General features: G+C 40.3%; 1 protein-coding gene across 1 annotated transcript; it reads left to right on the top strand.

The window, feature by feature from the left end:
* Positions 1–2,567: 2,567 nt before the first annotated feature.
* On the top strand, positions 2,568–22,676 carry LOC134496319 (leucine-rich repeat-containing protein 37A2-like). Its single transcript, XM_063302053.1, has 13 exons — positions 2,568–2,638; positions 3,751–3,822; positions 5,797–5,868; positions 6,686–6,766; positions 9,034–9,105; positions 10,703–10,777; positions 13,543–13,661; positions 15,101–16,488; positions 18,638–18,745; positions 19,560–19,612; positions 20,313–20,355; positions 21,329–21,474; positions 22,634–22,676. The coding sequence occupies exons 4-13, from the start codon at positions 6,717–6,719 to the stop codon at positions 22,674–22,676; spliced, it is 2,097 nt and encodes a 698-aa protein (XP_063158123.1). The 5' UTR covers positions 2,568–2,638; positions 3,751–3,822; positions 5,797–5,868; positions 6,686–6,716.
* Positions 22,677–27,059: the final 4,383 nt, after the last annotated feature.

Raw genomic sequence — 27,059 nt, 5'->3', positions numbered from 1 at the left:
AGTTGGGTGAAGCTAGGCACTAGTTTGTAAGCTATGGTTTAGGATTTAAATGTGTCATGAAATCAGCTGATTGTTTTTGTTTTTCAATTTTGACTTGGGTTTTGTGCCATATGTGCACACAATCATGGATAAACTTTAAGCATTGCATAATGTGGATTGTGCTTCATTTGGCTCTGCATGTTATGTGAACTCGACTATAGTAGTTGGTAAACCTACAAATCTAATTCATAAACCATGTGTTACATGTGACCTTGGCAAATTCAACAGAACACTGTAAAAGCAATCCATGTTTTAATGTGATATGTGAATGAAGATTTAGGATACCACTGTGTCATTAGATAATGTTCATCCAAAGGAGATGGCCGAAGAAGTGAATTGAAAAAACTGATATGCCTACATACCCCGTAGGTAGCATTGTATCTTCCTCTGCCAGGGTTGCTGTAACTTTACATGATGTTTCAGATAGTACTCTTCAAAGTTTAGCAACAAATGCACAAGGCTGGAATTCATATTGCAGTTTTTCCCAACGTGGTCCCCTCCCCACCAGCACACCATTGTTTCACCATAGCTCCAGCTTTGATGGACGATAAGACTGTGCTGACTGCAGATAATGAGACCTGTGATCCAACCTATCTCAAGAACATCAGATTGTACATCTTCAGACATGGATAGCTTCCCACACAAAATGAGGAAATACCCCACTCTGCTTAAAGAAAAAAAAACTTGTTCTCTCTGAGCAGCCTCCATCAACAGTTGCCCACAGCTGTCTTAAATGATGTAGAAAATGTACTTTCACTTCTGTCTGGTTTAATAATTTTTTTGCTATCCCCTTCCCTTATCCTCTGGCCAAACTTGAAATCCAGAGGCCAGGATAATTTTTATTTTTTTAATTTATATAATTTAAAGACCACCCTACTCTAAATGACTGGTGGTGTGACCTCATTCTCTCTCAGCCCTAGGAAGAAGGTAATGGTAAACCACTTCCTAAATTCTGCCAAGAAAACTGCAAGGACTAATCCAGGCAGTTGCCAGGATTCAGTAATGACTCAAAGGCACATTCAAACAGAAGAAGTAGCAACCAGCTTGAATATTTTTTGTAACAATGGGCAGTGGCAGTATTATAATGTTGAATTACAGCCCCCATCATCCCCATTCAGCATGGGCATACTAGCTGCAGATAAGGGCAGATGTGATCCAACAGCTTTGGAGGCATAATGGCTGTTGTAGTTCAACACATCTGAAGGGCACCTAGTCCAAAAATCATCTAAAACCAAAGTAGATATTTATTCTGAACTCTGTGGGCAGGTGGGAGTAAAATAAAGCTGGATTCATTATTAACTTACTCAAATTTTAGATTAAGCAAAGAGGTTTATTAGAAAGAAAGGACTGGGGCCTTTTTTAAAAAAAATACTACTTATCAAATAAGAAAAAAAATTAAATTACAAGAAATTTGTTCACTGATATTAATTAGAGAAACATCTGCATATTGGTATATGTAAAAATCATCCAGGTGGATTCAGTGGTCAGTATCAATACATATTAGAAGGAGGTGACAAAATAATAAAACAGATCTTCATTTTTATTACATAAAAGAGCCAGTGTGGTGTAGTAGTTAAGGTGCTGGCCTAGAAACCAGGAGACTGAATTCTAGGCCTCCCTTAGGCATGATAACTGGATGTGTGACTGGGCCAGTCACTCTCTCTCAGACCAACTCACTTCACAAGGTGGTGGTTGTGGGAAAATAAGAGGAAGGAATATTAGGTATGTTCGCCACCATGGCTGGATGGCTGGATGGCTGGATGGAGATATTTGAGGCACAGAAGACTTCCAATTGTATTGATATATCTAGAAATTGGGGAAAATATGTGTGGTGGATAAAGAGGATGAAGTCATAGCTCCTACATATTTTGACCAAGCCAGCTGTATTGTTTGTTTCTTTGTTTATCAAATTTTGTCACCGCCCATCTCCCTCAAAAGAGTATTGTTATGAGAATATACATGAAACAGCAAGCATATATGGCCTTAGAAGGCTTGTTTGTTCTCAATTTTCAATTTAATTTAATGTTTGGTTTGGTTTTTAGCAGAAATTTTCAAAGCAGCCCTTTGCACCAGTGTAGAGCCAAGTCAAGAAATACTAGGATCAGTTTCTTACTAATAGTTTTATATTCTAGTTGTGGGCAACCTGTGACCTTTCAGAGATTAGTGAACTGCAACTGCCAGCATCCCTCACTGTTGTTTTTGCAGGTTAGAGCTGCCAAGAGTTGACAGGCCACAGATTCACCACTTCTGTGAATAACAAAGATGAGAATGTGTCTAAGAGGAAGCACACCTGAAGCTCCTTCCCTGCTTTTCTTTAAATAGCTGTGGCTGGTCCTGAGAAGGTTCTGTGGTGGCTTGAGTTGTATCATCTTCTCTTCAGATATTATCTCCGTTTAGTGTGTCAGATTAATGTGGTGTGCAAACCAGAGACAGAACGTGCTGTTTATTTCAAGACATCCTAGCCTGGGAATCTCCAGGCTAGGATGTCTTTGAATTGTATTCTCCTATATTCACTTTCCCCCTTCAGGGATTTCAGTGACAACGCAATTTCTTCCATTGGCAAACAGGTGTGGAGGGCCTATCCTTGGACTGAATACTTGTAAGTATACTCTCATGTTAAACCTCTCTCTTCAGGGAATGCTTTTTCTTTGCCTTAGGTGGACCAGGAGCAAAAAAAAAAAATGGTAGCTGAAGAAGAAGGAAAGTCTTTTAGATTTAATTCAACAGTTGCTGCCTTGAAAAACTATATCCACTTGAACTCCAAAATTAGTTTTAGCATTCCTCACTTCAATAATCACACCTTGTTACTGCCCCACCTCCCCACTCTAGCCCTTGTTGACCCCCCATTTTTTTCCCCTAAATGTTGCTTAGCAGTTATTCAGATAGTTCAACTATGGTTGCAAATTCATTGAAACTTGGATGGTTGACCAAGGTCTTCCGTGCCTTCAGCAACAGCGCAAGTTAATAAGGATGCATTTAACTAAAGCCAAAGTAGCGATAGCATAAATCTAACAACAATGCCAGATCATTTAGAAAGAAAATCCATGTTTCTCAGATTTTTTTTTCAAAATATTGATTGCATTGCACAATATCATAACTATTTTTCAGATTTACCTTTTAGAATGTGATCAGAATTAGTGGGAATATTTAAACTAGTCTTTGCTAACTTGGCAGATCCAGATGTGTTGGATTACTATTTCATAATCCTTGGCATAACAGTGCTGTCTAGGATGATGGATGATAAAGCAACTGGAAGGTGTCAGATTTTGGAAAGCTAGTTTATAATTTCTATCTTGATTTTAATTTTTTTCCCCAGAGAAGATTAGGGGATAAGGAATTCAGAATGAAAGGGGAAGCTTACACCCCCTGTTAGCAGTTAAGGTTATAAATGTGTCACTGTCAAGACTTTAAGCACAGAAACTGGATGTAAAGAATAAATATAGTCTAGCAATGGTAACCCACTTGCTTAAACAACTTCTATCCATGTAAATAATGTGGAAGGAACATGCATTCCCATCCCCATCCTTGAGCTAGCTGGAGGCAAGGGGGGAATGCTCCCTCCCAACTAGGTCCCCTGATGCTTATGCATAGCAAGTATCTCACCACTGCAGGTGGATTAGTGAAAAGGACAGCGTGGTGACTATCTTCTACCATAGCAAAACGCTGTGATTTTGTCTTTGTGTTGTTCTAAATTTTCTTCCATCTCTTTAGGATTCTCAAGAACAATCACTTGAGCAGACTGAACAATAAATCTCTGGATGGCTTGCTTTCACTCACACACCTGTGAGTTTCTGTTTCTAGCAGTATCTTACTTGCTATCTCAAAGGAGACTGTCCCACTTTTAAAGCGAGTGAGACTTCTAATGATCTAGTTTCTAACGACTAGGGGCATGCAATTTTAAAACTCATACTTTATTCATATTGTTTCTATGGGCTTGGGTCTTCCCTTTTGAAGGAGTGATTTGCTTCCTTGCACCTGAAGCTGTATTCCTGGCTCCCTTTTGAAATGATTGCCTCATCTGGTCTCCCTGGTACTGAAATTGCACAATAGTGGTGGGCTGGCATTCTTGGGTAAAAAAGCCAGAAGGCAGAACTGTTGGCATACACCCACAATGAACACGGAAACATGGAGGAACATTAGACTTTTAAAAATTATTATTTTTGTGAGGAGGGGGAACCAGTGTGAATTTAGGCATTGACCTCAGAAGACAAGATGAGACACTGAGTTGACCAGCAAATGGATGTTGATTGGCTGAGAGTTCTCTGTGATCAGCTACTGCCCCAAACAGGCCAACACTGATAAGCTCTTCTCTACAATCTCTACAATCGTATATGCCTACAATCATAATATCTTGGTGTTTAAAATAGTCCAAATCAGCCTTAGGCAAACTGGAATCAGAAAAGTGGGCAGTCAAAAAGCTTGGTTGTCTAGAAATGTCCTCAGCCTTCTAGCAAATTAACTAGAAAGTAAATTTGAACTGGATCAGCATCTGCCAGCATTGAGCATCCTTTAAAGTACAGATTCTTCAGTCAAGCTCTGTTCCAGGAAGCATCTCTGACATTGAGACTGCTTTGTAAATTGTGGAGCAGCTTCACTCCTTGCTGCATAGACCATGTAAGAATTTATGAGAAATCACACTCCATTAGCATTGGCTCCCTTGTGGTCTGCTCCTCACATAAGAACACTTTTTTTCAGGATTGGAGTTTGGGTGGGGGCCTTGAGGGCTATACCCTGGATGAGAGCCTAAGGACAGTAGCCATCTTGTCTTGTTTGTGGCTCAGTGCCTAGAAGGGGAAGGCAGCCATTTCATCTGCTTCAAGTCATAAAGGGATCTGAGGATATTAGAGCAGCCAGAATGGATATGTGTCCAAAGATTTCATGGTCTTTCTATGATTTTGCTACTCTGCCTCCTGGAATTTCAGACAAAGACTGAATGGACTTTTGGATAGAAAGTCTTGGCTATAATGGGAGTTGTTGGATTTTACAATGGTTTAAGTGTTACAGAGGTTTTGACTGTCTAGTCCACTCACTGATGGGAGTTGGAGGGGGATAGGAGTTTTAATCATGATGATAAAAAGTTTGCAGATGCTCATAAAAAAATGTTTTCAAGATATGTAAGAGTATTCTGTACTTCAGTGATAGATCTCTCTTGTTGATTCTGGATATAAATAATGTTTCATATATACTTAGATATAAAATGCCATGTCTTATTTAGCCCATTATTTATCAAATTTGGATGCCACCACAATCACAGGATGCTTGGTGACTAACAAGATACAAAAATATAATGAAGTATAAAAAAACAAAAACAGAACAGATAAAATCTAAAGAAAATATATGCCATCAGTCCCCAAAAGCCCTCCAGAAATGCTCTTTTCTTCAGCCTTTTCCAAAAGGCAGGCAGTGTGGGAGATAGACAAATCTGCAATGTGTTAGTACAGCCTTCCCCAACCTGGTACCCTCTAGATGTGTTGGGGCTATAATTCCCAGTCTTCAACATTCTGTTTGGCTGCCATGACTAATACTGCTACAAATATGAATTCAGTTGTAAGGGGGTGGATGGAAAAACAATGGCACAAGGAAGTTTGCTATGTTTGATGATGCACTACACATGGGCTTGTTATCTTTTATTAAAGCTACATGTTGCAGGCTAGCAAATAAATGAAAAACACATAAAGCAACTGTGAGAGGTGAAGATGGAGCTGGACATCTTTTTCCATCTCTAACATAATCAACAATGTGGGCTGTTTTGAACAGGGATGTCTCGTGTAATCAAATCCAGACCATAGAGAGAAACGCATTTGAACCTGTTCCGTTTCTGCAATTTATGTAAGTTGCCAAGCATAAAACAGTCTAAACCATGGTGGAAACTGGGAAAGGAGGCAATTGAAATTGTATGGCTGTTAAACCTCCCAGTCCTATGTCTGCCAATCACTTACTATTGAAGTGTTGGCTCTCCCTCAACTATCTTTAAATGGGGGTGGGGAAGAAGACTCAAGGTTGTGGGGGGCAGCTTTCTCTCTGGAGGGCTTGTCCCATAATCCCAGGTGAGACAAGATGACTGTTTGCTAAGGGAATATGTATTCTGCATAAACTCAGAGGTATCCTAAATTACTTTGGGCTGAACTCTGAGATCTCAGGGTGGATCAAGATTTAGTCCTAGGCTTGATTGTCAGTGTCAGACCTGGGTCCTCATAAGTGGGAAAACACTAAAGTGCTTTTGTGGAGTTACAGGACTTACTATGAGCTTGAAATCCCCAGGGTCAAGACCGTATTGCTTGCAGGGGCTTTCAACAGGTCTATGTGCATACATTTGCCCTTTGAATCATGAGCTCTGAACAGTCCTATTAAGTAATGACACCCCAACCCAAAATATGCACTGGAGCTGCTGACTGGAGAACTAGCATGGTAATGGAGGGAGCCTGGAGTAGTTATCCAGAAGGTCAGAGTGGTAGTATCCAGCTACTTTATTAGAAGAAGAAATCAGCCTCATATTTGGCTGCAATGATTTCATGCAGCAATTCTCACATCCCCATTCAAGGAGGGAAAAAAAATATCCTTTTTGATCTGCCTTGTTTTGTGTGTTGTTTACTTTATACAGTGGTAGATGCTCTGCATAGTTCTCATGTTTCTGTTTCCTTTCCAGCAATCTCAGTGGCAACCTTATTGAGCAGATAATGCAGGGGGCATTTCAGGCTTGGCACGGGATGCAGTTTCTATTCAAGTTGTAAGTGAAAGTGAAAGTCTTTCAGATAGTGGGTGAGATAGCCGGTTTCTAGTACTGGGGCATACACTAATGCCTGCAGGGGTTTAACAGGTTTGTTTGATGGATTTCAATCCCAAATACTATTCTTTTGAAGGATAAGGAGGAGATACAGCCTCTGAGAAGGGACAGCCAACAGGTCTCTAAGTTTCGCCTCCAAGCCAGATGTCCTGATCTCCAAGCCCACCAGGACATATCTGGGATACTTTTTTTATAGTGTCATTATGACCTCACATTCCATTTTTCCAATAACACTAGTTCTTCCTATATTTATTCCACATTTGCTTCCTTGAAGTAAGGACTGACTAGCATCTTGTAGGTAAATTCTTACTTACGTATACAAATATATAACAGATAGGCACAAGTGGAGATTCATGGCACTATTAGCACAGCAGAGGTCCTTAAATTAATTGCTACCACAATATATCCTTAAGGCAGCCCCCTCAAAATAGTTACAGAGCTTTAAGGCAGCCCTCTGAGATGCTAAGCATTTTCTCAGAAACTCTCTTTTTTCACACAGTGTTCACACAACTCATCCTTAGAGAAGGAAGGGAGGAAACAATGCCTCCCTATCCCACTTTTTTTTAACCTTAGCTTTTAACAAAAAGAAGGTACTGGTTCAGTGGATGCAATGACTATCAGGAGATGGGAAGGAGACAAAAAGGCTGTGAAAAGGGCTCACATCAAAAAGAACATGGAGTATAAGTGTTTATGTTCCAATGCTAGAAGCCTCCAAGTCAAGACAGGGGAATTAAAATACTTGGTTTTGGAATGAGGACATAAACCTAGTGTGTAGAATTGAGAGATCCAGTAGATATGCTCAGTCCTGGATCTGACCTAATAAAAAGGACAGGAAAAGATGCACTGGAAATTCTGTTGCTCTATGTATCAATGGCCGCGTAGTCCAATATGCTAGAAAGAAGTGAAAGGTCAGATTTCTCCATAGAATCACTACAGATGGAAATTTGGCTACAAATGTGAATTATATCGAGGGATACATTATCACCCACCTGATGAAAATGTTGAGGGTGATATTGACTTAATGACTATCCTTAAAATAATTGGCCTTGGAACCCACCGGAAGGAAGACTAATCAAGATTTAATCCTAAAAGACGGCCATAATCTAGCACAAGTTGTTGTGGAACTAGTAGGAAACAGTGGTCATAATCCTGTTACATTTAACCTAGATGCAAATAAAAAAGTGCTAGCAGACCCCAATGCAGTCATATCTGACCACAAAGGTGACTGCTCAAAAGTGAGGGGACTGACAAAAAAAAAAAGAGGCAAAGTTCCTTATCAGGGGCTTTTGAATAAGCTTGGTGGTAAGAAGAGCCTGTTCTTTAATTGAGTAAAAAACAGAAAGGGAAGAATACAAACAAATGGGCAATCATCAGAAATAGATTTAGAACACATGAAAGATAGCATTTCACCTAGTACAAAATAAACCTGTTGAATTCCTTACCATAAGATATGGCAACTAACTTAGACAGCTTTAAAGGGAAATGGAGAAAAGATACATCAGAGGCTATTAGTCTTGAGGACTCAGTGAATGTTTGCAGAAAGAACTGAAAGTTGCTGAGTATAGGAGCATGCTCCTGCCACTTAGTTGACTGGAAGTGAGAACTAGGTATGTCAGATAAATATAAAACCTTGAATGCAGTGGGAATGGGATACTTCAGTGTGTGTACTTCTTAAAAAGAAAATATAGGGCCCATAATGGATGAATGATTGTGGATTAAACACAAAAGTGGTTGGCTGGTATGAAAGAGGTACAGTAAGCTGAGATGGTTTGATCATACCGAGAGACTGAATGAGGACTGAAATGCAAAGCAAATACATGAAGGAAGATTGAATGCGAGGAGAGGAAAGACTATGACTGGATGGAGTTGATGAGGTCCTCAAAAGAGGGAGGTGAGAAATTTAAAGGCAGCGTATAGGCTGGGCCTGTGTGTGATGGAAACAAGGATGCTTGGTAAGGTAGGAAGATATGGATAGATATAGTAAATGGTGCTGATATAAACAGATTTATATTTCCTTTCCTTTTCTCAGATCTCCTGCCTATAATTTCTTTTGTATTAGTAGGGTTAGTAATTAGTAATAATGTTATTTAAGGTCAAAGACCAAAGGAAAACTTGAGTACCTTGTTGCTCATACACTGCCTGAATTCTTCCTGTTTTATTCTCCTACCTTCAACTCTGCCAAACTGATAACCAGTTCTTTTGTCCTTCAGGGTTCTCAACCATAATCCACTGAGGGTCATTGAGGATTCCAGTTTCTACAAATTGCCCTCACTGAAATTCCTGTAAGTATGAAGTTGCTTATTTAGCTTTACTAAGGGTTTGTTTGCTCTGGAAAAAGTCTTCAGCTGATTTGGGTTGGGCTGGGCTATTACATCTAAAGATCAGTGTGGTCCTGGATTAGGGTCAGAAAGACCCAGGTCCAGATTTCTATTCAGTCATGAAATTCACAGCATAACCATGGACCAGTCACTAGCTGTCAGCCCTTTAAGGTTGTCCAGATCAGGAAAAAGATTCCGCAAGAAGACTAGAACTATTGAGACTTTCAGGTAAATTGCCTTGAGCTTTCAAGGAAAATATGGCATCTATTCAACAAATAAATCACTTCACAGTGTTATTTTTGTGAGGAGAAGACAAAATGGGCATGATTTATGTGTGTATGTAAAGAGGAAAAAGAGTAGGCAAAGACTGTATATATTGTATTTGCAGTTGGCAGCATTTGATTACATTAAAGACAGGTTTTAATCTGGATACTGGTTCTCATGCCTAGGCTGGAATTTATGAATGAATATATGGAACTGGATGGAGTTGCTTTAATTCTATATTTGCTTCTGTGTCAGTTCAGAGCAAAGGGAATCATCCCAATATATTTTGTACCCACTGGAAGACTTTAGGCAAGTTGATTTTTAAAGCTAATTTTTAGAAGAAGCATTGGAGCTCAAGTCTTGTTCAAAATCAGCAGTAGTATTTTTATTTGGTGTGTGCTTATATCTAAGCATGTTGCAAGGGTTGTTTATTCTCCTACGACAAAAGCCCTGTGAGGTAGGTTGGCTGAGGGTGAGTGACTGGCCCAAAGTCACCTAGGGAGTTTGGACAGCTGAGAGCAGACTGGAACTTGGGTATCTCCACTCCCAGGCCAGCACCTTAACCACTATACCAGACACTCCTGATATGGAAGCCAATGCCAACCATCTCAGTGATGGGCTGTGGTTATTTGATAGCAAGGGAAATATCTGTGTGTACTTCTTGTTTAAGCATTGCTTGATGTGTGGCAGGACTGATCTGGCAATTGAAACTCAGCTCCAGGGCTAAGTCATGGCAACTTTCCATTCCAATTCTGCACGATGTGGAGTTGTATACAGTATTGTTCAGCAGCAGCAGTCCCTTTCCTACCACCTTACAGCAGCTGGCCAAATTATTTTATTACTTTTAAATTACCTTATTGTTATGTGGGTCCCATCCTTTCCTCATGTTGCTCAGAGCAGCGGACATAGTAAAATTTATTCATTTTAATTTGAACAATCCAGTCGATAAACTGGGTTTACAACACTCAACTTGGTTATTGAACATGAATGATGGCTACTGAACAGTGCTTGCACAGTGTGCTGAACCATAAACAGGCTGGAATTATACATCATGCTAAGCCACAAAAGCACAAAGTAAGATTTAAAATAACCTAGTTTAGCATATTCCACAATTGTAGAGCTAGGTTTTTAACTGACCTAGTTAACTGTGTTGTAAGCCCAGTCATAGACTAGGCCAAGGGATAACCAGTGAAATGAGGTCCCCCACTCAACTTCATGTATTTATTCTCCCTGGCTCTGTTCTGCAAGTAGTCTCTCTCTCCCTCTTCTGGAAAAGTCTGCATGTCATTTTTTACAGGGACCTTGGTTCTACAGAAATAACCCCAGATATACTAGAGAATTTGCTCAAAATCTCCTTGAAGTTGAAAACTCTGTAAGTACCTCTGACCTTTTTCTGTAGCTTCCAAGGACAAAATGGGAAGGAGGCCATGTTATCCTTCTTCCCCCTTCTTTTCCCTCTCATACTTCTGAAAATGACAATGCAGGTGTTGTCATTTTCCTCATGGGGAGCATTTACTAATGTTCAAACTGCTAGCTCAAGCTGCTACGAATTCATATTTCCTGACAAGGATGCTGTTATCATGGATGTTTTGCTGTGGACATGGAAGTTGTCCCAGAACATTTCCTTTCCGTACTGCTTCCAAAAATACCCTGGAGTTTCTTAGAAACCTACCAACTAAAGTTTATTAATGTAAACAGCAAAACTGGCAGCTAAGATTCCCTTATAGATAGCTTGTACATTGCTGCCAACCTCCTCCTCCTCACATACATACAGTATGAACATCCAGGGAGTGCTCCATTAGCATGCAACAGTAAACACTGATAGGGAATTTAGGATTAAAAGTGCCCTAAAATACTTGCAGTACACATTGGCTTTGTGGCAGATGTGCTTGGAGGTCTGGAAAAGACCAGTTAATATGGCAAGTATTGACTGAGATCAATAAATTTGCAAACCACAGTATGAGTCATGAATTCATAGAAATATAGAAAGCATAAAAATCTGTCTTAACTAAATGGCCTAAGTACTGTCTACACCACTTTTCCCTAATTTGAAGCCGCCTAGATATGTGAACGTCATATCTGGCTGGCTTATCAAACAGTTTTAGAGCTCACCAGGAGAGAGAAAGTTGTTTTATATTGTGCTTGTAGGACATTGAAGTACAAAGAAGCCAATCATATTTTAGCCTGATAGCTTTAGAATTGACAATGAAGATGTTGAAGTGGTAGATAGCTTCTGCCTTTTAAGATCAACTATCAACAGTAAAGGAACTAGCCATCAAGAAATATGCCACAGACTAGCACTTGGTAAGGGAACAATGAAGGGCGTGGAAAAGATGTTCAGATGTTGTGATGTGTCTATGTCTACAAAGATCAAATGAAAACTGGACTTTGAAGAAACAAGATAGAAAGAGTATTGATGCTTTTGAACTCTGATGTTGGAGAAGACTCCTGAGAATATCAGAGATAACCAAGAAAAGAAATGGGTTGTAGAACAAATCAATCCAGAATTCTCACTCAAGGCATAAATGACCAAGCTCAAATTATCATATTTTGGACACATTATATGAAGAAAGACCCAGCTCCCTTGAGAAGCCCATAATGCTGGGAAAAGTGGAAGGAAACAGAAGAGAGTGAACAGCTGGAAGATGGATAAACTAAATTACAGCAGTGCTTGATGTATTGTTGGAAGACCTGAGGAGCCAGAAGGGGACAGATCAACCTGGAGAAGGTCTGTCTATGTGGTTGATAACAGTTGACACCAACTTGATAGCACATAATCAATGTTGTGCAAACCGAATTTGTGCAGTTACTTTATGAATCATGGTGTCATGTGAGCCCAGAAGATTGATTTAAGTCAACTGTGATTGAGTTTGCTATGGAAGAATGTGCTGTGAACACAACTGCTGACAGTAGCTTTAAAGTTTTAAACGGGTCTTTCCCAACTCTACCTGAAATTATCAGGGATTGAATTGATTTGTACTTCTTTTTCCTTTTCATCTGTCACTATAAAGCGCATCACAGCTTCACCCTTTCCTCTCTACTGATTCTGAACATTAAAAACTGTTTTGTTTCTTTGTGGAATTTCTGTTTTCTGACATAAAAACTGACATACAGAGCCTAAAAGTTAGCCAGATGCCAACAGGCCCGCAACTAGGGTCTGTGTCACCTGGGGAAAACATGGATTCCACACCCATTTTGGCACACCCCCCAGCGCGCGCCTGGGGTACATGCCCCGCTTGCCCCCCTTAGTTGCAGCCCTGGATGCCAAGGTTCTTTCTAGTTAAAAGGATCTCAAGAAGCAGGGCTGAAGAGCTACTGCCAGTTAAAGTTAGGCAGAACTGATGATGTACCAAGGATCTGATAAAGCTAGATTCCAGCAAGATATTACCTCTGTTTCTGTAGCTGAATTCTGAATTCAAGAGCAATCTCTAAGCTGAAGTACCAGCCTGCCTAAGTTTCTGGTGTCTGGAGAATCCCAGTTACACAAGGCCCTAAGAAGCTTTGGCCTCAATGCTTGTTTTCCTGCCTGAGCAACTCAACTCTAGTAATGAGGCCCTTCTCCTGATGGCATTGTATTAGCTATTTGCTTCTGGTCCTCTTGATTCTCTGCTTGGAAATGTAATATCTGACTAGTGAGATAGATATTCTGACACTCCCAAGCTGGGGAGCTCCTATCACTCTTATTTGCTACTCTGTATCTTGAATTGTCACTACAACCCAGTTCTGGGTCACACGGACATCTTACCTTGTCATCCTGGCATCTGAAGGTCTGGAGCCTGATGACATTGAAAAATGAAGAGGAAGTCAGCTTCGCATGGTCGCCAAGTAATGATTTAACCAGACCTAATATTTTCCTCACCACAAACTAGAACTACCTTGTAAAGCATGAGGGGGTGGGCAGGGGAAAAGAGATTTTTCTTCAGGCAAAAGACTATCTGGAAAACCTAAAAGTCAAGTTTCTTCAAACTGCTGCCCTCTAGAAGCGTTGGGCTACAATTCCCAACCTAGTAGGGGAAGATTGTTCCAAATCGTGGCACCAACTGAAAGGGCTAGATTGAACTTGGAGGTTACAGATCACTGTAGCCTGTAGAAGTAGTAATAAAAGTTTATGAGGCCATTGTTCTTTTTCATCCACAGTATCTTGCCTAGGAAGATGTCTTGCTGCCTTTGCAGAATTCAGGATGACATTGAAGTCTTGTGTAAGACCGTCAAGTTGGATTGCATCAACAAGTGTGCCTCAAACATCACTCAGTGTGGTAGGCCAAAAGCAGTTTTCCAAAATGTTTTCTTTGTGTCCATTCAGCCATTCCTGTCCTTTCACAATTCTAATCTGAGTAGATTGGTTTTTGAAAAAAAATCCAGTGATAAAACAATATGTGAGTATGGGAGAAGTGAATAATTTATTTACAAATCAATGATTACATATTCAATGAGTGCATAAGCAAGCATTGGCATGCATCGTAAAATTGACCCACAGCTGAAGCTACAGAGTTGGGGGTTTTTTCTTGAATTCTCTTATCATTTCTGATATCCAGTTCCAAATATCAATTATTGGGGAAGCAATAGGTACCTCCCATCTCTATTGAAAAGATCCTAGATTGTCTCTTTGAGATTTGTCTCCTTGGAACCATTGGTCACCTATTCCAGTACTCTAATTTCTCAGTCTAGGCAAAGTAGACTAGGGATCTCACTTACTATAAGGCAGCTAAAGGCCTGGAATTCAGGATGGGTCTTCCCACTCTATCTTGTGACATGTGATAATTGAGATATTTTTTTACTCGAGTTAACAGAAAAAAGTAGAAACATTTATAATTTAGAGGGCCTAATTTTTTATTTTAATCCAAAGATTTTTTATTTTTATTTTATTTATCAAATTTTGTCACCGTCCATCTCCCCCAAAAGAGGGACTCTGGGCAGTTTACAATAAAGCTAAAAAGATTAAAATACAATTAAAAACAAGATTTAATACATAAAAATATAGAGATAAATATAAAATAGCGTCCAAGATGGCAGTTGGAAATTCTAATTCAAATAATAAATACATAGAGAGAACCTTAAGGTGCTAGCCATCCCCAGGATTGACTACCCCCCAAAGATTTTATTAAGTGGTCCAGCCTTGCCCAGCCTGATGCTTTCTAGATAGCCTTTAGCTAGGAATTCAATGATCTGCGGTTCCGGTCTCATCTGAAAAGCACCACATTGGGGAAGGCTGGTGTAATCCATGGATGAATCTTGAACTATTGGATCTATGTAATGACCACATATTGTCTGTGGGGAACTCTACCTACTTTTTTAGTTAGAATTCCACCATGGATGGCTATATGGTTCTGGTTTTCAAGCAGATTGTCACCACAAACTCCTGCGTTAGGCCAAACAAGCCAGTTTTATAGCATCTTCCCTTGGAGGCTGATATCATCTAATCATCCAAATGTCAAGATGATCTCCTGCACCGATTACTCATTATTTAACATCCATTGTGTAACCTGATACATATCTGCTTAAGAGTAATTGAAGCTAATCCTGGGTAAATGGATATAGGATTGAACTGTAAACCACATCTAACTCTAATTGGATAAGCTGATTTATACCCAACAGACCCAGTTATCTGTTCCACCCATTCTATTTGCTACCTATAGACATAGGAGAATTCTGTTTTTTTCTCCCCCCCACTTTTTTTCCCCTTCTTTCTGAGCAGAGAAAGAGGAGCTTTTGGGAAGTATGCAAGATGAAGTAATGAAAGTACTAGAAACAAGGAAACTGAATGCCAGCAGCATACTGAGTATTGTGCCTGAAAAACTTTTACACCATAATGTTACTCTGTCACTCTTGGTGACCCATGGACACTCTCACTTAGGTATCCGTTTTCATAAACACAACCCAAGTCTTTTCAAATCAGCCAGTCAGTTAAGTAAACTGATACCTGATGAATACGTGGACGTGAAGTGGAATGATAAAAATGAGCTGGAGAAGCTGTACAAGTTAGCCAATCTGCTACAGGTGGCTCTCAAGGCAAAACTAGCAGAAAATGAAGAGGAGACTCAAGAGACAGAGGTCCAAAAGGAATTGCCTATTGAAGTTTCAGAAGATTCTGGTGACATCATCCTGAGGACTAAAAGCCATCTGAAAAGGGTGAAGAGAAATCTTTGGCTTGGGAAAAATCCAAGGGGAAAAGAGTCATTTCTTAGGTTGCGCAGAAAAAGGCAAGAATTTGCAAAATCCACCAGACAACTTGCAGGAGAGCAAGGGAAACTAGCCTCAGGTATCATGGCTGAAAGATGGAGGAAGCTAGCAAGGGGACTAAATCCTCAGAGGGTTGCTTCGCTTAGCAGGCTTCATCGAGCAGCACTTCATTCCCTACATAAGCGCTCTATTTTCCATCTTCCAACAAAGCTGCCTCCCTTGACTGCTTCTATTGTAGTAGACGAGAGTGCTGAGGACCTGGCTGGTAAAGTGGTCATTATTCTGAAAGCTGCCAACAGATCATCAAAGCCCAGCCACGTAAAGGACATTCTGATCAGTGAGGAGGAGAAAGAGGCAGATACTCAGAATGGACAAGACGCAGAGAAAGGTCTTGAGCCTCAGGTATCAAGTAAGGAAAACCTGCTCAATCACTTAATAATTGGAGGGGGCAAATCCAGAATCCCTACTGATGACTCAGAAACTTTGAATGAACTCTCACCTGATATAACATTGTCCCATGAGACACATTGGGAGCATCATGAACAGACCACCTCTGCTCCCCCTTCACTTGATTTTTTGCCAGCCACTGATGACTATTTGCTTCAGGGCGATCTCTTTGAAGCTGAGTTGAACAGACGGTTGGCATCCCTCATCCCAAATGAGCCTGTCAGGAACCTCATCTCCCACGTAATCCGTATCCTGAAAATGGACTGCACAGAACCCACTATCCAGATGGCTTGTGCTAAACTCATCTCTAGGACAGGCCTTCTCATGAAACTCTTCAGTGAGAGAGAAAACATCCAGGAGGCATCTGCTCTATGGAAGTCCTATTTCTGGCCTGCTACAAATGAAGCCAACATGACTACGCCAAGCTCCAGGAAAATGCAGAAACCTTCTGATGAGGTGAGGGCAAATCTAGAAGTCTTAGCAAGTGTCCTATTAGGAGCTTTACCAACATCTGGTTATCCGGATGTGTGTCTATTTCTTTTCTTTTTTTTCAGGGGGCCAAGTTGGTGTAAATTAACTGCACATCCATTTCTGTAAAGGCAATTACTGTTTTAGAGTAAAAGCTATGTTGGGTCAGGTTGTTTATAGTAATGTGTATGTGTGAAGACTGCTCCTATGCCAGATTCTTATATCTGTACTCTAGGAACGGTGACATGTGTATGTATGTAAGGTTCTTACAGATGGCACTCAGCATCTGGGGAGAGTGGCGTATAGCACAAGGCAAGTAACTGAAGAGTAAAAAGCAAGGAAAAACAGAATGAGGTTCATCAGAATTAAATGGGTTGTGATGCAGAAGAAACAATTCAGAGATTTCATATACGATAATACGATTTTAGCAAAACTGGATTGGTAGAACTATTTGTTGCTTTTAAAGTGTAGGTGATCTCTTTCAGACAGGCCCAAATGTACTTTATTCTTTTTTGGGGGGGTGGGAGCTTTTATATGGATTAGAAGAACCACAAGGGTCTGCAATATTTCTTTTATAAAGATGATAGCTATTAAAGAAAATGGATGCATTGAACGACAATGATCTAATCAAATGTTCCCTGCACTAAGATAATAACAACGATGATGATCATGATCATGACAAATCATTGTCTCTGGCCTAAATTAATTTCTGCTTTTGAAATTTGACAGGCTATTTTAAAGGAACAAAAGGGATATTGTAAAAAAATGTATATCTGAAGACTTTTTATGCTAATTTTTTAAAAAGCTTCCTTAATATAGATGAAAATGAAACTTAGACAATAATATCATACATATTATCTGCATTCATATAGTATTAAATAAGATTTGCTTTAATCATGATTTTTTAAAATAATCCAGACACAGTATTTCAGATAAAGTAATGATTACTTGTTTACCTAATTCCTGGCAAGTTTTTTTTTTCGTTTTTAGTTTTTTACTCTTACACATATGGTATCTCCCATGTCCTAGCAGCAATAAGATTTTCCCCATATAAATTTATGGGACTACATTTTTATTTTATTTATTTATAAATTTTGTCAATGATTTATGAAGATTTTTGTTAAAGTTGTATAAACCTAAGTTTTTATAAAATGTATGTCTTGCATGTGCACTGTAATTTAAGAATTTTGAAGTGAGTTTATTATGAGGGTCCATTTATAAGACTGCCTGTGGGTTGTTTTTTTTCTGATATCACTACCTTCTCTTTTATGAAATGGGTGTTTTGTTACATTTTGTGGGACTATTAGATGATTTGGCATACAGAGGTCAAGATTCTTCCGGTATTCAGTGGACTGAATATTCAGTCTGGTATTCAGTGGACAAGATGGATGCTGAAAAAGTTGCCAGGGAAAATTACAAGTTTGGTGGGGGGAAGCAGGAGAAGCCAGTTTAATCTGAAGAGTAGTTACTTTTTGTCTTGCCTTGAATAAGGCCCTTGGGTGTGACAAAATATAAACCAATAATAAACTAGGATAATAAGTTCAGGATAACAAGCCATAGTTAAAACATGTAATGGATTAGTAAACTATTACTATTAATTTATTTTACAGCCAAAAGGCCCAAAAAAGGATTAGTAAACTAATTTTAAGCTATGGGTTCAGATTGTAGTTGTTGCCAAAAATTGTATAGGTTGGGTGATATGGGCTAAGACATTCAAATTAAGCAAGCAAATTCTACCTTAGCATTATCTGAGAACCAGACTACTATAGGGCAGTCTGGTATATTTTATTTATTTATTTTATATCCTGCCTTTATTATTTTTATAGATAACTCAAGGTGGTGAACATACCAAATATTCCTTCCTCCTCTCATTTTCCCCACAACAACCACCCTGTGAGGTGAGTTGGGCTGAGAGGGAGTGACTGGCCCAAGGTCAACCAGCCGGCTTTCAGGCCTAAGGCGGGACTAGAACTCTCTGTCTCCTGGTTCCTAGCCTGGTACCTTAACCAGTAGACCAAACTGGCTCATATAGATATGAGCACAAGTTGCCCTTAATATCATTTAGTCAGGATGGAGAAAATGTTAAAATACATGAAGGCCTATCTTCCATTTTTCTTCTCTTTGTCCAACCTTGCAGATAGCAAGGCAGGGGATTCCACAATATGGGTATGGCAACAAGTTGCTGTTGGCTATTTCGGTGACAGCAGTGATAATGGTTATTATTGCAGTAATTTGTCTGATTGAGGTAAGCTGAAATATTTTTTAGAGATCCTTAATTTACTAACCTATTGTATTTCAAAGTCCAGTAATGAAAAAAGAAACTTCTCCAAGGTCACAGTATAGTGCTTCAGGGGAAGAGCTAACATTTTTTTGAACATTGTAACTCAGGAGGGCCACATTATTGCAGCCAGGGTTTAATATGATATATTCAATGTCAGAGGGTGACAGCAGATGTGGCAGTGATATAGTTAACAACACAGGAAGGGGTGGGACTGATTTTTTTAAAAAAATTCTTGGTGGGGGGGTTGGGCAAATAGGGGTAACTAAATAGCTGTATTGAGCTTGGATTCAATCCACCTCCAATTCTGATGGGGAACCTCTGGCTGGTGGGCTTGATTTGGTCCATAAGACCTCCTTATAAGGCTTACCAAGACCTTGTTGGAGGCTACATATCTCTTTATAAACAGAAGATGGAGAAGAGTTTTTTTATTGAGAAACAGAAAAAGAAACACTGTGTCATGAGTAAGGATGGCGAGCAGGGGGCTCCCATCCAGGCTGTAAAGCGCATGCATAGTGCTGAGGAATTAGGTATCCATTCAAATAGATCGGGCCCGCCTTAGCCTTTGGGGTTTATATGTCTGGGTTGTTCCCACGCTTCTTCAGTTTGTTAGGATTTTCTGTTATGTAGCAGTAATAAAACACTAGAGACCTATTCCTTGTCTCAGCGTGGTTCCTGGCTGTTAGGACACATTGTTCTCTGTGCTGGCCATTGATTTTAACCCACTGTGAATCTTTGCATTTATCCCTCACAACCACATCTCTCTTTTCTGATTAAACAGATCTGTTCTCAACGATCTGCAAAAGGAAGGGAAGGAACCCCTCAGGAAAGACGGTAACTCTTGCCAGGAGATGCTTAGTTATTTGCAAGTTTCTACTCTGAAAATCCTGTTCATGAGGGCCAGTCTCAGAATTTGGTGCCAAGGAACCTATTAGTTTCACTTTTAAAAAGCAACATTTTAGTCCACAGGATGCTGCATGTAAAAGTTGAAAACACTGAGAACGTGCTAAATCCACTACTCTTTTGCTGGCTGAATTTGTATATATAGCACAGGCTTCCTGCCACATTCCTTAATTAGTCCCATATCCATTATACACCTAAAACTCTCCTCTAGGCAACCTTGAACTGTTTTCAGTGGTTAGGGCTCTTCTCTGAACATACACTAAAGCTGAGATTGCCAGGCAGGGCCTGCATGCCAACGAAGCCAAACACAAGTAAAACCCCAAACAGATTTGTGGTTATATGCAACATGTACTCTTAAAGCCCTGGAGGCAATTGCAGGTGTGGGTTTCAGCATAAGAGGGGATGAAGCCTTCTACTGCCTGCGCTTTCCTTGTACATGCACAGAAGAGCCTTGTGACTGGAACAGCGTTTTGAGTACTCCATTTTGAGAAACATATCTTCCATTTCAATGATAAGAGTTTGTCTACTCCTCCAATAGTGAAATATGTGCCACAGTTGGTTTGAACCCTGTCAAAAGGGTTCTACCTAGGCTAAGATCTCACTGTTTTTCCTTTTTAATTGTCTCTAAAAGGACTTTTCTGGGTAGAAAGAAGAAAGGTACACCAGAAAAACAGGTATGTAAACACAGAAGCAACTGCTAGTGATCTGGCTATTCAATCTTCTTGTTGGGTCTGAAAAACATGGGCCCACATTAGTACTATATATGTGGCTTAGGCAAGCCTGAATTACCCATTATTAATAATAATACCATTCACAATATGACTGACCTAATTAGATCAATCTAAAGGATCATTTCATTCTATATGCCTCTAACCAGCCAAATGTCCTCCAGAAATGTTAAAGATAATAATCCACTCTTGCCTGACCCTATTACTTACAGTAATGTCTTACAGTTTTGTGTGTTTGAACACAGTGAATTGTGGCTTATGAAATATACCAAGGTTAACAAACATGGCTTTTTGTAGGTTGTGTACACAGTATCTTTTCCAACTCTTTCAGACCTGTTCAGAAAGTAATGATGTACCCATCAATTTGGGAGATTGCATGTGTGTAGCAAGATTTCTCTTCTGAAAAGATCCCATAGGAATAATAGTGATTCACACAATTTTTTAAAATCAGAGTTGTATCTATCAGACCAAGCGACAGAAGCCTGGTTCACAAAGAACACTAAGCCATACGTTCAGTTTATAGATCATAATTAAACCTAAATTAAATAACATGTATTAAGCATAGCACCACATGCAGACTTTAGGAATGCCAGGGCTGGGGGAATTTTCTAAGTGCAGCTACTAACTACTAAGGTTACTAGCTACTAACATTAATGAGCAAAAGTGCAAAAATGTATTCCAGGATTCTTTGTCATACATAGAGAGGGAGCTAAAACTAGTTTTTGTCTAAGTTGTGACCTAATTAGGAGTTAACAATCAAGCTTACTCTAATTTGAGTACCCACATATTCCTTCAGCTGGATCCTCCATTCCAGTATCTGTAGAATTTGAAATACAAATAGAATGATAATGCAACAAGAAAATTTAAGTCTCAGACTGAAGTTTTGTGATCATTTCTCACATCCTTTCCTCGTATTCAGACTTCAGCATCTTCATTTGATAAGCCTCTTTGGCTCAAAGACATGTATCAGCCTCTGGATGAAATACGGAAAAAAGACATGATTGATAAATTACATGATGAAGAATCCTCAGAAGAGGAAGACATATTCAATTGGGCCAGTGCAAGGTATTTCTCCCTTTCCCTTTCCCTTCCCTTCCTTTCCTTTTTTTCCTTTCCTTGGGACAAATTTGAATTTGTCCAAATTTGGATTACTGCAATGCGCTTTACATAGGGCTGCCCTTCAGGTGCCCTTGAAGACAACTCAGAAGCTACAACTGGTCCAGAACATAGCGGCGCACACAGTATTGGCTATTCCTAGGTTTGCCCATGTTACACCTCTGTTGCATGAACTGCGCTGGCTCCCAGTTTTCTTCCAGGTGCAATTCAAGGTGCTGGTTATCCGCTCTGAAGCCCTACATGGCATGGGACCAGGTTATTTATGGGACCGCCTCTCCCTGAGAGTATCTGCCCATCCTATCAGATCAGATGGGGTAGGCACACTTGGGGTCCCTTCCCTGAAATATTGCCATCTAGTGGGACCTTGAAAGTGTGCCTTCTCTGTGGTTGCTCCTAACTTATGGAACATCCTCCCCCCGGCAATTCAGCAGGCCCCCACTCCTTTAGCTTTTGGGAAGGCCATCAAGAGCTGGCTTTTTACCCAGGTGCTGGGATAGAATGAGGATATCTGGAGCTGGTGGTGGAGCATCCCAAGGGGATGATTGAGGCGCTGGGTTTTTGTTTTTGTTTTATGGTTTTATAGTTTTATGGTTTATAATTTTATAGTTATTGGGTTGATTGTTGTGAGCTGCCTAGAGTTGTGTTTAAGATGGAAGGCCATAATTAATTTAATTAATTTAATTAATTAAACAGAGATAAAAGTGTGGTGTTCTACAGAAATCCTTATTTTCTTCTTCCATTGACAAAAGCCACAACACTTGTGTAAGATTGAATAATGTGTGAAACTGCAGATGTTGCCCTTGCTGACTGAAAAATGTTCTATTAATATGCTGCTTGTATAGTTTGATGGGGACACTAATTAGCTTTTCTAGCTGTGGCTATCTTCTCTGAACCATTAACAAAGTCTTGACCTTCGCATACACCACTGCCGAGCCAACGTATGTAATATTGCTTTGAAAATAAAGTACTGTACCGTGTTAGTTTACAACCTTCATACACAAGAGCTGTAGATAAAGAAAAAAACGATACAAGCTGCAGAACAAAAATTCTCAGACTTGATTGTTGTACAGCAAACTCCGTATAATTTCAGTTCTTCTTGGTTTATCAGGCCCCCAGAAGTCCCTGAGCCTCTTCCTGTGGAAACACTGTAAGTAACTGCATGTACTACAAAAAGATTACTAATGCTGTTTTCCTGTTTAAAAGTTAGAGCCCCACAGCGAGCCTTCTGCATTTTTGATGAGATGAAATTATTAGACATTTCTTAGAGTGCTGTTTCCAAAAGAATTGAGCTACCAGGCAGAGTTCAAAACATTGTGACCATAGTTATGGTACTTCACTGAATTTTTAAATTTTCAGTATGTTAGGTATGTACTATGTATTTACCCTCTGCAATAATGTATTTTATTTTTAAAATGTATATGCATTTTCATCATATTTTAACAATCCAAAAGTAGGGATACAATTCAGTTGACATTTTACAAACAGCTACAATTGATAGAGAGCCAGTCTGGTACAGTGGTTAAGGCACCAGGCTAGAAACAGGGAGACTGGGAGTTCTAGTCCTGCCTCAGGCACAAAGCCAGCTGGGTGACCTTGGGCCAGTCACACACTCTCAGCCCTAGGAAGAAGGCAATGGCAAACCACTTCTGAAAAACCTTGCCAAGAAAACTGCAGGGTCTAGTCCAAGCAGTCACCAGGAATCAACACTGATTCGAAGGCACGCGCACACAGAGAAAATGATTGATAAATAAATCCTCCAAAAATCTTCATTTAAATCCCTCAAAACTTGTTAACTTATAACAGCAATGCCATCTGGATGAAAACACGGCAAAACCAATTAAACAAACAAACACCTGGGTGAACAGATGTGCCTTTAACTAGTAGAATAAAGAAATGGTGAAAAAAATTGCAGACCTGGAAGCCTAGTATTGAGAATGATGTCTTGTCACCAATAAATTCCTGGTAATGGGAAGCACTCCACCAGACATCCAGGTCTTCAGCTGTTTAGGGCTTGGTATATTATAACAAGTACCTAAAATGCAGCTCAATATCATATTGTGGGTCAGTGCAATTCTTTCAGGTCTGGTTTTCACAGGAGGTTGCCTGCTAATTATGGCATTTTACAATACTCTCAAGGGTAACCCTCCCCCACCACACAGACAGAGTAATTCAATCTTGAGGTTACCAGATATATCAGGTTGCTCTGAACTGGTCATCCCTGATCGTTTCTCCCCAACCATTCATTCCTTTATTATTTGGACCATGAAATGGCTGGAACTGGAAAATGGGACTTCCACCACAGCGACACGTTTCCATTGATAGTGATGCTTTAAGAGCATCCGCATATAGTCAGATGCAAAGCTACAAGCCTCAAGAGCTGAAACCAATTCGACAAAATTGGCCTAGACAAGATATTTAACATCTCACTAGGACTGCATCACAAGTGGTTTCAAAATCAGGATTATGAGGGTGTGTGTGTGTGTGTATGTAGTCACTTCCGACTCTTCGTGACTTCATGGACCAGCCCACGCCAGAGCTTCCTGTCGGTCGTGAAAACGCCCAGCTCCCCCAGGGACAAGTCCGTCACCTCTAGAATATCATCCATCCACCTTGCCCTTGGTCAGCCCCTCTTCCTTTTGTCCCCCACTCTCCCTAGCATCAGCATCTTCTCCAGGGTGTCCTGTCTTCTCATTATGTGGCCAAAGGATTTCAGTTTTGCCTTTAATATCATTCCCTCAAGTGAGCAGTCTGACTTTATTCCCTGGAGGATGGACTGGTTTGATCTTCTTGCAGTCCAAGGCACTCTCAGAATTTTCCTCCAACACCACAGTTCCAAAGCATCTATCTTCCTTCGCTCAGCCTTCCTTATGGTCCAGCTCTCGCAGCCATATGTTACTACGGGGAACACCATTGCTTTAACTATGCAGACCTTTGTTGTCAGTGTGATGTCTCTGCTCTTAACTATTTTATCGAGATTTGTCATTGCTCTTCTCGCAAGGATTAAGTGTCTTCTGATTTCCTGACTTCAGTCAGCATCTGCAGTAATCTTTGCACCTAGAAATACAAAGTCTTTCACTGCTTCTACATTTTCTCCCTCTATTTGCCAGTTATCAATCAAGCTGGTTGCCATAATCTTGGGTTTTTTGAGGTTTAGCTGCAAGCCAGCTTTTGCACTTTCTTCTTTCACCTTCATCATAAGGCTCCTCAGTTCCTCTTCACTTTCAGCCATCAAAGTGGTATCATCTGCATATCTGAGACTGTTAATGTTTCTTCCAGCGATTTTAACTCCAGCCTTGGATTCCTCAAGCCCAGCATGTCACATGATGTGTTCTGCATACAAGTTGAATAGGTAGGGTGAGAGTATACAGCCCTGCCGTACTCTTTTCCCAATCTTAAACCAGTCCATTGTTCCGTGGTCTGTTCTTACTGTTGCTACTCGGTCATTATACAGATTCTTCAGGAGGCAGACAAGATGAGTTGGTATCCCCATACCACTAAGAACTTGCCACAATTTGTTATGGTCCTCACAGTCAAAGGCTTTAGAATAGTCAATAAAACAGAAATAGATGTTTTTCTGAAACTCCCTGGCTTTTTCCATTATCCAGCGGATATTGGCAATTTGGTCTCTAGTTCCTCTGCCTTTTCTAAACCCAGCTTGTACATCTGGCAATTCTCGCTCCATGAATTGCTGAAGTCTACCTTGCAGGATCTTGAGCATTACCTTACTGGCATGTGAAATGAGTGCCACTGTTCGATAGTTTGGACATTCTTTAGTGTTTCCCTTTTTTGGTATGGGGATATAAGTTGATTTTTTCTAGTCTGATGGCCATTCTTGTGTTTTCCAAATTTGCTGGCATATAGCATGCATTACCTTGACAGCATCATCTTGCAAGATTTTGAACAGTTCAGCTGGGATGCCGTCTCCTGCTGCCTTGTTATTAGCAATGCTTTTTAAGGCCCGTTCAACCTCACTCTTCAGGATGTCTGGCTCTAGCTCACTGACCACACTGTCAAAGCTATCCCCGATATTGTTGTCCTTCCTATACAGGTCTTCTGTATATTCTTGCCACCTTTTCTTGATCTCTTCTTCTTCTGTTAGGTCCTTGCCATCTTTGTTTTTGATCATACCCATTTTTGCCTGGAATTTACCTCCAATGTTTCTAATTTCCTGGGAGAGGTCTCTTGTCCTTCCTATTCTGTTGTCTTCTTCCAATTCTGCGCATTGCTTGTTTAAAAATAATTCCTTATCTCTTCTGGCTAACCTCTGGAATTTTGCATTTAATTGGGCATATCTCCCCCTATCACTGTTGCCTTTTGCTTTCCTTCTTTCTTGGGCTACTTCTGGTGTCTCAGCAGACAGCCATTTTGCCTTCTTGGTTTTCTCTTTCTTTGGGATGTATTTTGTTGCCGCCTCTTGAACAATGTTGCGAACTTCTGTCCATAGTTCTTCTGGGACCCTATCTGCTAAGTCCAGTCCCTTAAATCTATTCTTCACCTCCACTGCATATTCCTTAGGAATATTAGTGAGCTCATATCTAGCTAATCTGTAGGTCTTCCCTAATCTCTTTAGTCTGATCCTAAATTGTGCAATAAGAAGTTCGTGATCTGAACTACAGTCAGCTCCAGGTCTTGTTTTTACCGACTGTATAGATGTCCGCCACCTTTGGCTGCAAAGGATGTAGTCAATCTGATTTCGGTGTTGTCCATCTGGTGAAGTCCATGTATAAAGCCATCTCTTAGGTTGTTGGAAGAGAGTGTTTGTTATGCAGAGTGAGTTGTCTTGGCAAAATTCTATCAGCCTATGTCCTGCTTCGTTTTGTTCTCCCAGGCCATGCTTACCTGTAATTCCAGGTGTCATTTGACTGCCCACCTTAGCATTCCAGTCTCCTGTGATGAAAATAACATCTCTTTTAGGCATGTTGTCCAGTAGGTGCTGCAGATCCTCATAGAACTGATCCACTTCAGCTTCTTCAGCATCTGTGGTTGGGGCGTATATTTGGATCACTGTGATGTTAGATGGCTTGCCCTGAATTCGAATTGAGATCATTTTATCATTTTTTGGATCGTATCCAAGCACTGCTTTAGCCACTTTACTATTAATTATGAAGGCTACTCCATTTCTTCTGTGGTCCTCTTGTCCACAGTAGTAGATCTGGTGGTCATTTGATGTGAAGTGGCCCATTCCAGTCCATTTCAGTTCACTGACGCCCAAAATGTCTATCTTTAATCTTGACATCTCACCAATAACCACATCCAATTTGCCCTGGCTCATAGATCTTACATTCCAGGTTCCAATGGTGTGTTGATCCTTAGAACATCGGATTCGCCGTTCACCACCAGCACCATCGGCCGCTAGCCGTCCTTTCGGCTTTGAGCTAGCTGCGTCATCACGTCTGGGGCTAGTTGAACTCATCCTCTGTTCCTCCCCAGTAGCATTTTGACCATCTTCTGACCTGGGGGTCTCATCTTCCGATGGTATACCGACATATCTCTGGTTGTACTGATCCATTTAGTTTTCACGGCAAGAATACTGG

This window comes from Candoia aspera, chromosome 4 (assembly GCF_035149785.1).
Source record: "Candoia aspera isolate rCanAsp1 chromosome 4, rCanAsp1.hap2, whole genome shotgun sequence".
NCBI lineage: Eukaryota > Metazoa > Chordata > Lepidosauria > Squamata > Boidae > Candoia > Candoia aspera.
The sequence above is the reverse complement of the archived record's forward strand: the minus strand, read 5'-3'. Positions and strand labels throughout refer to the sequence as shown.

What these genes read in the sequence shown, in the direction of transcription:
- LOC134496319 (XM_063302053.1), top strand. Translation starts at nt 6,717, where the DNA reads ATGCAGGGGGCATTTCAGGCTTGGCACGGGATGCAGTTTCTATTCAAG. An exon ending in TCCTTGAAGTTGAAAACTCT is followed by an intron (nt 10,778 to 13,542) that starts GTAAGTACCTCT and finishes TTTCATCCACAG; the next exon opens with TATCTTGCCTAGGAAGATGT. An exon ending in AAGGTACACCAGAAAAACAG is followed by an intron (nt 20,356 to 21,328) that starts GTATGTAAACAC and finishes CCTCGTATTCAG; the next exon opens with ACTTCAGCATCTTCATTTGA.